General features: G+C 35.7%; 2 protein-coding genes across 2 annotated transcripts; both read left to right on the forward strand.

Annotated features, from left to right (window-relative positions):
* Positions 1-483: 483 nt before the first annotated feature.
* On the forward strand, positions 484-4,258 carry LOC132268564 (SHUGOSHIN 2-like). Its single transcript, XM_059769395.1, has 10 exons — positions 484-703; positions 2,170-2,333; positions 2,422-2,459; positions 2,584-2,692; positions 2,809-2,832; positions 2,982-3,050; positions 3,141-3,182; positions 3,291-3,381; positions 3,481-3,538; positions 3,654-4,258. Exons 1-10 carry the CDS (start codon positions 649-651, stop codon positions 3,958-3,960), a joined length of 957 nt encoding a protein of 318 aa, XP_059625378.1. The 5' UTR covers positions 484-648; the 3' UTR covers positions 3,961-4,258.
* A 5,103-nt stretch (positions 4,259-9,361) lies between these two features.
* LOC132268565 (uncharacterized) lies at positions 9,362-10,715 on the forward strand. Its single transcript, XM_059769396.1, has 2 exons — positions 9,362-9,620; positions 9,720-10,715. The coding sequence occupies exons 1-2, from the start codon at positions 9,570-9,572 to the stop codon at positions 10,389-10,391; spliced, it is 723 nt and encodes a 240-aa protein (XP_059625379.1). The 5' UTR covers positions 9,362-9,569; the 3' UTR covers positions 10,392-10,715.
* The last annotated feature ends 2,553 nt before the right edge of the window (positions 10,716-13,268 follow it).

Genomic DNA, 13,268 nt, shown 5'->3' on the forward strand with positions numbered 1-13,268 from the left:
AATTTGGGACCGGTTTTATGTCAATGACTACGAAATCGACCGAGAAGAAGAATTTAATATTATTGAATTCAGTTTATTTAAAAACATAATTGATTAAAGTCCTAGAGTTGATTCAATTGATCATAGTATAACGATTGTGGTGAAGTCAAAGCCGTAAGACTTTTACTGATCATTTAATTTAGTTTAGTTTGTTTTAGTTAATACCCTTATTAATTTTTGCACATAAAATAGTATAAAATGTCTAAATTACCCTTGCACTTTTAAATAGTTTTTTATAGGCTTTTTAACTTTTTAATAAATAGATCCGCGAACTTAAATTGACGTTCAGCACGTGAGAGTCATTGGGCTGTCTTTCTACGTGCCAAAGTTTAGGCTCGGATGGTCCCTAGATATTCAAAGTGGGTTCGGATTTAGCTTCGGGAAGCCGTTGGCCTCCTAAGCTCTCTATTCTTCTCCATTTCGACATTTTCCCTCGACTATCTCAAATTTGCTCCGCAGCGTCTTAATTCTAGAGAGAGAGTGAGAGTTAAGAGAGAGAGACAGAGCCCTAATCGGGAATTCTAGAGAGAGAGGGAGAGTGGTAAAGCTCAGAGAGAGAGAGAGAGAGAGAGAGTGTGTGTGTGTGTGGAAAGATTAGGGTTTTTCCTGATGTCGGCAACGGAAGGTTTCTTTGTTCTTGATTTAGAGAACAGAGTAGTCGGAGGTATTTTTTTCTTGCTGCCCTAATTCTCTGCATTTCTTCGTCTTGTCTTTATTTTATCTTCTCAATTTTCGCAAATTATTCTCTAAAACCACAAATACCCTAAAAACCACATTTTCTTTAGTTTTGACTATTTGTTTGTTTGTTATTGTAAATTTCATGTCTCTAGGTTAATTGAGACTTGCCCATACGATTAGCATTTAATATTGTGTTGGAATTTAATTTACCGACTACCTTTTTTTTTTTTCTTGTTTTATTTTTTGTTTTTTATTTTTGCAATTTTGGTAATTTCTGGTTAGCTGAGATTTTCCCTTATGGTTATATCTGTGAAATGTGCTATAGTCTATTTCTGGAGTACCCACTTGGGTTTTATGGCTTTATGTGAAATTAGGAAATATATATATTTACATAATAACGCCACAAGGTATAGCCACTTAAGGATAACCCAGATTGGAGTTCAAGGGAAATTACTTTGACTCATACTATTAACGTTTCATATTGTGTTAAAATTTAATTTCCCGACTACCTTTAGGGTTTGTAGTGCTTTTTTTCTTATTTGTTTTTTGCAATTTTGGTAGTTTCTGGTTTGCTGAGATTTGCCCAAATGGTTGTATCTGTGAAATATTACAAGCTCAAATGTGCTATAGTGTATTTCTCGAGTACCCACTTGGGTTTTATGGTTTTATTGGAAATTTTTAAAAAACACCAAAATTATTCATATTATAATGCCACAGGGTATAGCCACTTTAGTATAACCCAGATTGGAGTTCATGGGTTTGTCGTGCTTTGCTAGGGTTTGTATTGCTTTTTCTTGTTTGTTTCTTTGCACATTTGGTAATTTCTGGTCAGCTGAGACTTGCCCATATGGTTATACATGTGGAATATTACAAGCTTGAATGTGCTATAGTGTATTTCTCGAGTACCCATTTGGGATTTGTGGTTTGGTTTGAAATTTTAAAATAAAAATAAAAATAGAATTACTCATATTATAATGCTACAGGGTATAGCCATTTTAGGATAGCCCAGATTGGAGTTCAATGGAAATCACTTTGAGCATATAATACCAAAGATTAGGTATTTCCCAATCTGTCTCTCCCAGCAACCCCTCCGTTGACAGGAACCGGCACGAGATACTTTAATTGCAATTACTTTAGGTTAAACTGAGACTAGCCCATTTTATCAGCTTTGTATAATTGCATGATTGAATTTTCTAGTTTGTATGATTGCATCATTTCTCAAGTATCCATCAGAATTCAGTACCCTAAAAGCCTAACATGTTGAGTTGTGCAATTATTTATCTTTTAACTTTCCCTATCGTCGTTAGGTTAGTTGAGGGTTACTCATCATTGTCTTTGCAGAATCAGTTGATTAAATTTATATCCCGTGTTGTCAACTTTGTTTCTCAATTACCTGTCAATTGTTACAAGCTCTTGTTTGTTTAGTGAATGTAAGTTTGGTATTTATATCAGATAAGGGCAAAGTAGAGGGAACAACAAAGGGGTCTTCTGGAGGTGGAGCAAGACAAAAACTTGGCAACATCAGCAACTTGCCACAAAGACCTAAACCCTCGACCCAAGATGAGAAGTCACAGATTATTACAACTAGTAAAGAGTATGTTGACCAGCTCCAGAAGGTATGTTTGTATTAAATTGATATTTTTGTTGAAGGTTTTGTGGTGTTCATGTTTTAGCTTAGTGCGGTTACCTGAAACTGTGATGCAGGAAAATATGGCGCTGATGAAGCTTCTAGCAGATAGAAAGTATCCTTTTATGAATCAATTCATCCTCATTGGACATTGATTAATATGTTTTATCTGCAAATTGCTAGTTGCATTCTGGCCTTATGACATCTTCTGTTATGGGTTTCTTAATCTAGTTTGACAGCAAAATTATCGAATTGAGTGGATTTGAGTTACAGAAACTGAGAGTCAATTTGCAGAAAGTACAACAACAAAACTGGCAACTTGCTCAAGCAAACAGCCAGATGCTAGCGGTCTGTTCTCTTTATTTGAATATGAAAACTTCTCATTGTTGTCAAAATTTGTAGTAATTTTCTCTGAATATTGTATTCTTAGTAATGTTTATTATATTATTCCTTTAATCACGCAGGAACTCAATTCTGGGAAAGATAGGGTAAGCTTTAACAGGTTTCTAAATTGCTAAATGTTGTTTTCGTCTATTTTATATCCAAGTCACTAGATATGCTTTTCTTTTATGTCCTTGTAGTTCTTCTGTGTTTTATGGTTTCTGCTAATTTGCAATTGGGAATTGGTTGATTTCAGCTAAAAGTACTACATCATGAGCTTGGATGCAAAAACTCCTTGCTTAAAGCAAAAAAAATTGAATTGGAGGTCAGTTTGGTCTGTATCTTTTCTTTACCAGCATGCAGGTGAGATCCATCTGAGTATGTACTGTAGACTAACACTCCGTCATTTTCTCAGGAGAAAGCAAAAACGAGAACATGTCAAAAAATTGGTAGTGAGGTATTATTTAAGCAAGTCTTGTCTGCGTTTTCTCGTTTTTTTCTGTTCAAAAAGGTCTTTGTTTTAGCATTTTGTATATTTACTCTTTTCTGTCTTCGCTGTCTTAAGGTGGAAATGACGAGGTGTGAGGAAGAGTCTTCACAAGCAGTTGGTGAATACAATAAACCTTGCAATACTAACAGGAAGCAACGATCAAAAAGTCAGTGCAATCACCGGATTAAAAAAAAAAAAAAAATCCCTTTTGAAACTAAAGAAACTGATTCATTGTAGTAACGTTTAATTCTCTTAACACTTGCAGGTCTGGGCCCTTCAACTACTAAACAGGTTCAAGTCAATGAGAAATCTGAAAACAAAAGGTTTGTTGGTAAATGTTGCACAATATATGTTAATGTTTCCCTGTGTTTTTGGTGTCAGAAGTATTTTCAAAGAATTGAAAGAAATATATCAATGCTCTTTTTATTTTCTTCTCAGGCTCTGTTTGAGAAGGCAATCTGCCAGATTTAAATGTGAAGAACCAGAACGTACTGAAGACTTGTTTGAGCTAGACAATGCTGAATTTCCTATATGTTCTCTGGGTGATGATAAAATGCAGGAAGATGGTTCAGCTTCCATGAGTTCATCAGTCAAAAAAGAAGATACAGAAGGAAATACTGCCCCGAGAGATGAAGCTCGAGAATTTCGAAGATCATCTATAGGGAGGCCTTCACGCCTAGCAGTCAAGAAGGTTAATTCCTACAAGGAAGTTCCCCTTAATGTGAAAATGCGCAGACTTGAGTGAGTCAAATCTCTACTGCACAACTGATGCTGGGGTGTGTTTAGAAACCTGAAGGCCTTTAACTCCTACTTTGTTCTTTCCTCACTGTTAACATTTCAAACTGGAATATTTTCTTATTATCATCTGCGGATGATAAGTAAGAAATACAGAAATGAACATGTTTTTGTATCAATGAGCTGCATTTCTTTCTTAACTTCTTACTGTTTTCTTTCCCGTGAAACAACTTTTCTAGCTCTTCTTCATTTGGTATATTGTTTTGAGCTCCATGAATTTTGACTGCTAATGTAGTATATAGGATTTCGGACTGGAGCATCTTCTTTTCTTATATCTGCAGATGAGAATAAACAAGGACAAATTTGCTAGTTGCCTCATCCCTAGTCCTTTTGCCAATCGCCTCATCGGTTGTGAAGTTACTCTTGTGATATTCAAGCTTTGACACCCAGTGTATTAGGTGATCAATCCCTTGCTATCGCGCCCTATTGTCTCCCAAGCCCAGTTTCTGGGTGATAATAGGACACAACGGAAGCAAAAAAAAGAAACAAAACAGCAATTCAAACCACAACACAAGATATATACGTGGTTCACCCAAAATCAAGGTTACATCCACGGATGAAAAGAGATTCACTGTATATGTAGAGATATTACAATAGTAGAGAATTTCAACACCGGACTATGTACACAAACTCTTGACCGAGTTCTCCGTATACTCCACGAGACTCCCTCTCGCCATCAGTGTTCACTCTACCAAACCCGTAACTCACCTCTACGACTTCTTCATGAGGTTATATCTCTCTCAACTCATAACTCTCAATAATAGCCTAAGTGTCTATTTATAGAGTCACATACCCAATTCCTTTGTGGACAAGGATTACAATTTCTTAAAGCCCAATTCACGTCTCTATAAGAAATTACCATAAAATTACACTCTAAAATAGAAACTAATAATAATGGGAATTTGAGATATAATTCCTAACAATGTCTACCTTGGCTCAAATTCCATTACGTCAATCACGCTTCTTATGGCAATTGAATCTGGACAATTCTCTGCAACTTCAATCTTCGAGATCTTATTGCAGAACTCGGATTATCCCCTCACTATACGTTGCTCAATCAGTCAAACCCCAAGGCTTCACTTTGACTACTCAAGCTCCATGCCATGTAATCAAGCCGATTGACTCCACCTACAATTGAAGCCCGTTGTAGCACATGTTGAGACTTCTTGTGTTTTCTGGATCTCCTTCACCTTTGGCTTTGATACTAGTTGTTGGGGCACAGCGGAAGCAAAAGAAATAAAGAAAACAATAATTCAAACTACAACACAAGATATATTCGTGGTTCACCCAAAATCTCCACTATCAATAAACAAACACAGCGTAATAATTCTTCTCCCTATATGTAAGCAAATATAATATATCTCTACTTTTATATGTGCTAAAAATAATAGAGAACAAATCAATCACACCAAGCTACAAGAACACAAGCAATTTTTTCGTGGAAAACTTCCCCAGTGTGAGGAAGAAAAACCATGGGACCTAGTTCAGTTAAAATCTCCACTATCAACCAAATAATGGGTACACAAAGTCTTCTCTAATAGCAATTAGAGGCTACAAAACATCTCATCAAGATAGCAACAATCTTGACAAAAAACAAAAAGAATTGGAGAGAAAAATACCAAAACCCAGTTACTGTTTATGGGCACGAATCACTGGTCCCGAGCTCAAAATCCGATCTTCACCATTCAGATTTTAACTTATTGAGTCATGAATCTCTCTTCCAAATTTCAGCTCGATCGGACCACGGACGAAGCAGGATCAGACGTTTGATGAAATCTGGGCAGAATAGAAATAGAAAAACCTGCGTTTTTCTACCAAAACCCGGTTCCTGTTCACGGGCACGAATCACTGTTCCCGAGCTCAAAATCTGATCTTCACCGTTCAGATTGTGAATCACTGAGTCATGAACCTCTCCTCTAAATTTCAGCTTGATCGGACCATGGACGAAGCGGGTTCGGATGTTTGATCAAACTTGGGCAGAATGGAAAAACCTGCGTTTTTCTTCTCTTTTTTCTTTCACTTGCGGCTAACCTCTCTCTCTTTTTATACTAACTTTCTTAGGGTTTTCTTTTCCCTAAAAGCTGGGCTTTGGGCTTTAAATAAAACCCACTTAGGCTTTCCTCCATATAGAAGGAAATAAATCCAACAAATCTCTCCCTTTCCGACTATGTGGTGGGAATCGCCATCCCGGCGATCGAACAACAAACTTCAAGCTTCTCTCTTAGTAATGTCTTTGTCAACATATCAGAGCCATTATCATCAATGTGAACCATCTCAAGTTCATGTAACTTATTGTTCAAGGCATCTCTGACTGTGAAGAGGATCCCTGTGTTTTTCTTCACATCTCTTCATTTAGCAAATAACTTTTGGCTATATCCATTGTGATTACACCTTATGGAGCGGAGTTAGACAATGAAGTTCTAAGCGTCTCCCATGAGTTCGGTAATGAACCAAGTAACCATAATCCTTGTATCTCATCATCAAATTTAATACCCATTCCAGCCAGCTGATTAATAATTCCTTGGAATGTATTCAAGTGATCAGATAAAGGAGTCCCATCCTGGTATCTCAATGCCATCATCTGCTTAATCAGAAACAATTTATTATTTCCAGTCTTTCTAACATATAGCTGTTCAAGCTTATTTCATAGAGAAACGTGCATTCGTCTCTCCACTAATATGGTTCAAAACATTATCATCTACCCACTGCCTAATATACCCACACACCTGTCGATGTAACAAAGTCCATTCTACATTAGACTTGTTTTCTGGTTTTTCAGCACTAAACACCGGTTGGTAATAATCTTTCACATAAAGAAGATCCTCCATTTTTCCTTTCCATATGTGATAATTTGAACCATTGAGATTAATCATTCTACTCGTATTTGCTTCCATAACTCAAACTGCCAACCTGGCAATCTGTCAACCTGGGGCTCTGATACCAATTGTTGGGGCATAGCGGAAGCAAAAGAAAGAAACAAAACAACAATTCAAACCACAACACAAGATATATACGTGGTTCACCCAAAATCAGGGTTACATCCACAGATGAAAAGAGATTCACTATATATGTAGAGATATTACAATAGTAGATAATTTCAACACTGGACTATGTACACAAACTCTTGACCGAGTTCTCCGTGTACTCCATGAGATTCCCTCTCGCCATCAGTGTTCACTATACCAAACCCGTAACTCACCCTTACGACTCCCTCATGAGGCTGCATCTCTCTCTACTCATAACTCTCAACAATAGCCTAAGTGTCTATTTATAGAGTCACGTACCCAATTTCTTTGTGGACAAGGATTACAAATTTTTAGAGCCCAATTCACTTCTCTATAAAAATTTACCATAAAATCACATTCTAAAATAGAAACTAATAATAATGAGAATTTGAGACATAATCCCTAACATTAGTCTCAGAGAAAATACACACACACACATAGATGGAGCTTGTCCTTAGATGATGAAGTAGTAAGGTTACTAGAAGAGAGGTAAGGTAGGCATAGGAGAAATAGGAAGAACTAAAAGAAGATATCCAGGTGGGTGGACATAATATCTCCCAAATCGAAGAGATTTTAGTGTTGATGATGTGGTTTAAGGTATATTGATATCACACATCATATGTTTAATCTAAATTGAGCATTAGGTACAATTTGAGGTGAGTATGTTGGTGAAACATGTCTCAGAATGATTTGTTTGTCCCCACACTTTTTCAGGTTAAAGGGGGTTAAAATGATTATTACCATAGTAAACAAATATTATCCAATGTTGGTTATGCCGTAGCAGAATTCTGGAAAGGGAGAATTCGAAACTTTTATAAAGCTACTACTTTGAGACTAAACAATGTTAGACTGCTAAACCTAACAATCACCTATTATTATTAGAAAAATGATATTCAGGTAGACTAATTAAGTCTATTTTTGAAAGTAAAACTATTATGACATTTGATAAATAGGCTTAACTAGTCCGCGTAGTTCATGTCCTTGCTTGGGTTGGATCCATCATGGTAGGAAGCTAATGGACCCTGGGATTGCCCTGAAAACAGTTGGTTTGAACAGGTCAAATAGAAACCGTTATTCTTTTTTTTTCTCTTAAAAAGCAGTGTCTCCCAAAAGAGCTCATTCATGACCCTACCATTATCCTCCCTTCTCTGACTAACAAGAGAGAGAAACTTTTTCATAAGCCAAAGATTTTTCTTTCATTTACACAAGACATGGTTTAAATCTTGTGGTCCGTTTCAGACTGATCAAGTTATCACTAAATTAAGACAACAATCTAAAAATATATGAAAAATGACAAAAGTGAGGATGGGTGTCTCTGTGAACCACCATACCACAGAATTTTTGTGAACCACTCAGTTGAGAAAATATAATATATATATATATATATTAATTATTAGGTTATATGGATTATGGAATCCATCTTCCTCCCTTTTAATAATAGTCAAAAAGAAACATTAAGCATATACACTCAAAGCAAAAAAAGGTTTCAAGAATCAAATGGCTTTAATCATTACATTATAGTATTACCCTGACCTTTCCTTTATCTGTCTAATCTAATTATCCAACCAAATAGATTAATAATAACCAACATGGGTCTCACTTATCCCACTTCATATGAGTACTCAGTTCATGAGGCATCCCAACTAGTAAGTAACACAGGTTTCAATTTTTTAATTCCAAGTCAAGTGTGCTTTCTTGGGCAAATAACTATTGATTAGCCTAGATGCCCTAGATTTAATTAAGATCAGTAATTTGATTCCAGTGGTAGGATTGACATCCATTACACATTTTGGAGGATCAGAGCAAAATACGTTATTTAAAAATTAAGAAAAAATCATAAAAAAGTTCTATCAAAATTCAAGAATTGGTGTCTCAGAAAGCAACAGGTCTAAGGGTCAAATCCTCTTGGATGTAACAATTTCTTGAAAGGGGTCTGTACTTTTAAGAAGAAAAAAAAAAAAAAAAATTACATAAGCAAAATAAATAGATTTATGCTAAGAAAAAAAGAAAAAGGTAGTATACGTTATTGTCCCGTAATTCAAAATAATTGTAAATTTCACAGTCAAATAATTTAATTTATTTTATTTTATATATATATTTTTTTTACTTCAGAGAGCAAATTTGGTTTTTGACTCAATCAGTGTAGAAGCTAAAATAAAATTGGCAAATTTGATTGTATACAATAATACCTTCTGCATTTTTGGGGATTGAAACCATCAATCCCCAATTTCAACAACAGTTTGGATTGCTTTCACACACGTGCAAATGCACGTGCCTTCTTCAGTTTGTTTAATATGATCAAGAGGGTGCTTATATGAAGGGGGTTTCAGTCCTCAACTTTAGTCCACATTCCCTCCAAAAGCATAAAGATATGCACTAAGCATATAGAGAGGCCTTTTCATGCTTTTGGCCTTTTGTGTCTTTGTTCAACCCTAGTGTCCCATGTAAAAAAAAGCTAAAACACAAGTAGTTGAATCTTATAAGAAGTGAGAGAACCAAACATTCACATCTCTCTGTCTCTCCTCTGATTTTTGATTCAACCAAGTACAAGAAAATGGAGGATCAATGTAGTCCTCTTAGCTGGTCTTGCTACTACCAAGAAGAGGTAACACATCTCCTACCTGACACTATCATTTTATCAACTCTCGTGAGCCTAATTTGAGGCACTAATAGGCATTGTTTGTTTTTGTACTTTTTTTAACAGGGGATTGATGAATTGAGACACTCTCTCTTGTACACCACTTTGGAGCTAGAGAGAACAATTGTATCTGCTCATGAAGAAATCACAAGAAAAGAAGATGAAATCGTCCATCTCAAATGTCTCTTGACAAAGATAATCAAAGAGAAAGATGAAGCTCAAGAAAATTTCCAAAAGCTAGCTTTCGACAACAAATTGTTACTTCAACAACAACTTCAACAACAGAAAGAGCTAGAACAACAACAACTAGAAGCTGTTCCTTTGTCCGGGACTACTAGCAATGAAGACGAACCGGATTGCGATGAAAACATCATTGCATCTCCACCATTACCACCACCACAAGTGGCTGAAGAATTGTTGCCGGTGCCCAAAAAGCCATTGCCAGAAAAGGGTAAGTTTTTGCAGGCGGTGATGGAGGCCGGTCCACTTCTTCAAACCCTGCTGCTGGCTGGAGCTCTCCCTCAGTGGCAGCACCCACCACCTCAACTCAACTCCATTGAGATCCCACCGGTGTCCATTTCATCTCCGACACCACGGCTTCAGCATCAGGACTCTTGTTGTACTAGTACTAGTGCTGCTTGTTTCAGTAGGAAAAGGGGTTTGGTGTACCATTGTGAAGGCTCTGATTCTTCTCCCAACTCCAACTATCAAAAGGTTGCTCACACCAGTCTCCATTGACCATTGGCTAGTAGTGCTTCACATAATTTCTCACCATGTCCATCATTTTCATACTGTTAAAGATGAAAAGGCAATCAGTATGAAATGGACTTGTACAATAGTTTTCCTTCAAAACTAAGATTCCTAACCTCCAAGAGAAAGGGTTAAAGTGTATTCAAAGCCCTTTTTAGTCTTTCTTACGTTGGATTCAGACTTTTTTTATTTTTGTTTTTTAATTTTAGTATGACTACTCTAATTTCCATGTAGAATGTGAATTGGGGGAACTGAAATCTCCAAAAAATGGGGAATTTCATATGAATATATTATGTTTAATTAGAAAATATATATATATATATATATATATATATATATATATATGCAAGTGTATCTTGGTAGATTATGATGCTGTGGGCCTTTGATCATAATTAAGGTGGAATTAAAGTTGTGTTTGTTGTGTTATTACATCTTACTTTTGTGTCCCATTGGATTAAAGTTGAATGATGATGATGCTATGTATGACCTTAACCAGCAATCAAAGATCTTCCCATGGATCTTCCTTTTCTAGTGTACCTACCATGCATGGTGTGTGTCTGCCATTAAAATGGCTTATAATTAGAGCCATTTCAGTTTCAAGCAGCAAAATGAAAGTGAACAAGAATTCTACTCTTTGCCGTACATGTATTTATAGTAAAGAAAACCTAATAAGCTATACAAGCTAAAAATAAGGTTAAAATTCATTCGTCTCTAAAAATTACAGTGTCGTGTTGCCCGAGTGATTTGGTTGTTCCCCGTGTTTGAGCCTTATACCCTTCTCTTTAATAACTAATCACTATCCCTAAACATTCTTGTTCTGAAAAAAAAAAGTATATATATATATATATATATATATATATATATATATATATCTCTTTAAACTTTTAACAAAAACCTGAAATAAAATGCAATTTCTATAACAAAGTTACTTTACGAGTTGGTCCGTTTCCAATAAATAGATCAAAACAAGCTTATCAAAGTTGTCACAAAAAAGTGTTAATCCACCCCTATAGCCTTCTAACGGTCCAAACAGTTCCATATAGACTCCGACAACCAACTCTACATAAAAAAAAAAATCTATAGTAGGCTTTGGCTACAAAAGATCATCCAAATCTTTTTGTGGATCAAATTGGGTTGTTGAACTGAGTTTGAAAATCTAGAACCAATACCTCAAATTCTGACTTGATGAACACAGAGGTCGCATTCATGTTTTGCACTAAACAAAACCATATATAACAAGTCAATTATGTGTGACATAAAATGGAAAGAAGTTCAAAGAATGTTGCTTTCATTGAACCATGTAGTCGCTTTCATGTGGCGCACATGCGTACCGAGAAAGAAGGATCCATTAGCAGTAGCTCACGCGGTTGCAGTCCTTGCAGGTCAAATTATTGTGTTGGGACCCCTACATAATATGCCTATGCCCAAATGTGACATTATCATTTCTCTTTTGATCACACAAATAAAGAATTATACTTTAACAAGTTCTTTCCATTTTCCCCGGTAGGTGTCTGGGTCTCATCAGTGTTTTTGTGGTTTATCTTCTAGGGGTGGGTTCAAAGGGCCTTGTTTTAGGGGTTCCACGATTATCAAAAAAAAAAAAAAAAAGGTTTTTTCATTTAGCTGTGTGGAAGAAATTAAGGTGAGAGCGAGTCTTAACGCAATAACGTCGTCTCATTGTCAGATAGAGGAAATAATTTTTCTATAGGTCGTATGCATCTAACTCTTCTGAAATCCCGAACTGAAGAAAGTGCACTGAGGTAGCCTACGAAAGTGCACTGAGGTAGCCTAAGAAAGTGCACTGAGCTAGCCTTTGTGTGAAGAACCTTAGATCATGCTTTACTTGGAGATCACCAATGCATGCTGCCCACCGTATGTTGTTGATGAACATGACATGTCAGATGTGAATGTTTTAGTAATGGATGAAATATGATCATGTTGGACTATTTGTTACAATTTTTGTTTTTTTAAATCATTTGCACCTAAAAGCAACAGTAGCAGTAGAGTAGATTAATCCGAAGTTTTTGGCGCGTAGAAGCAAAATCTGATTGCTGCCCTTAAAAGGGGCTTTGAATCTGAACTTCAATGGAAGTTATTAAGAACAAAATTTTACTTCTATTTAGCAGGGTAAATAGGGGTTCTTTTCGTTACACAATAATAAATGTAAAAATGATGATATCTATGAACACAAATGTGAGGGATCCGAATAAAGAGTTGGAAGGAGGATAAACATCATAAACTAACTGGTCAGCGAGCTTACGAGTGGAGGGATGAGCATTACTCTAGTGACATAGATACTCTTCTACGTTGCCTTTAATGCTTGTGCTAAGGTTTTTAGGGCTCTAAGAGGTCATGATGACGCTAGGGCTCTAAGAGGTCACTTCCTCTCATCCAGTTGTGAAATCTAGGTAACCTTATTCTTTGCATTAAATACGTTTTGTCATTATATTAATTATGACTTCGTCAAAGCATTAAATGTGATGTCAAGTAATACTGGATGACAAATTAATTTGAAGTTTTTGGGGAAGAGAAGCAAATGTGATTGTTGCCTGGCTTTGAATCTGAACAATGGAAATTCTTAAGAACAAAATTTTACTTCTATTTTTAGTGGGGTATAAATAGAGGATTTAGAACTACAATGATTTTATTTTATTTTATTTTTTTTAATCAAAAGTAAAACTTATTTGATCCTGAAAAAAAAAAAAAAAATCAACTAGTGGAGTGTCCGCATTTGTATCATTTTTTTGTAAATATACAAAGGATTCTTCTTAGAAAAAAAAAAAAAAATTATAAAATGAGTCTCATTTCATTGTGACTTAAACTTTAAGTTTCTAATACTAAAGTTGTGTATATCTTTTTCCCTCT

Source organism: Cornus florida, unplaced genomic scaffold (assembly GCF_030987335.1).
Source record: "Cornus florida cultivar Cherokee Brave unplaced genomic scaffold, ASM3098733v1 CherokeeBrave_3.0.0_Hap2_Chr08, whole genome shotgun sequence".
NCBI lineage: Eukaryota > Viridiplantae > Streptophyta > Magnoliopsida > Cornales > Cornaceae > Cornus > Cornus florida.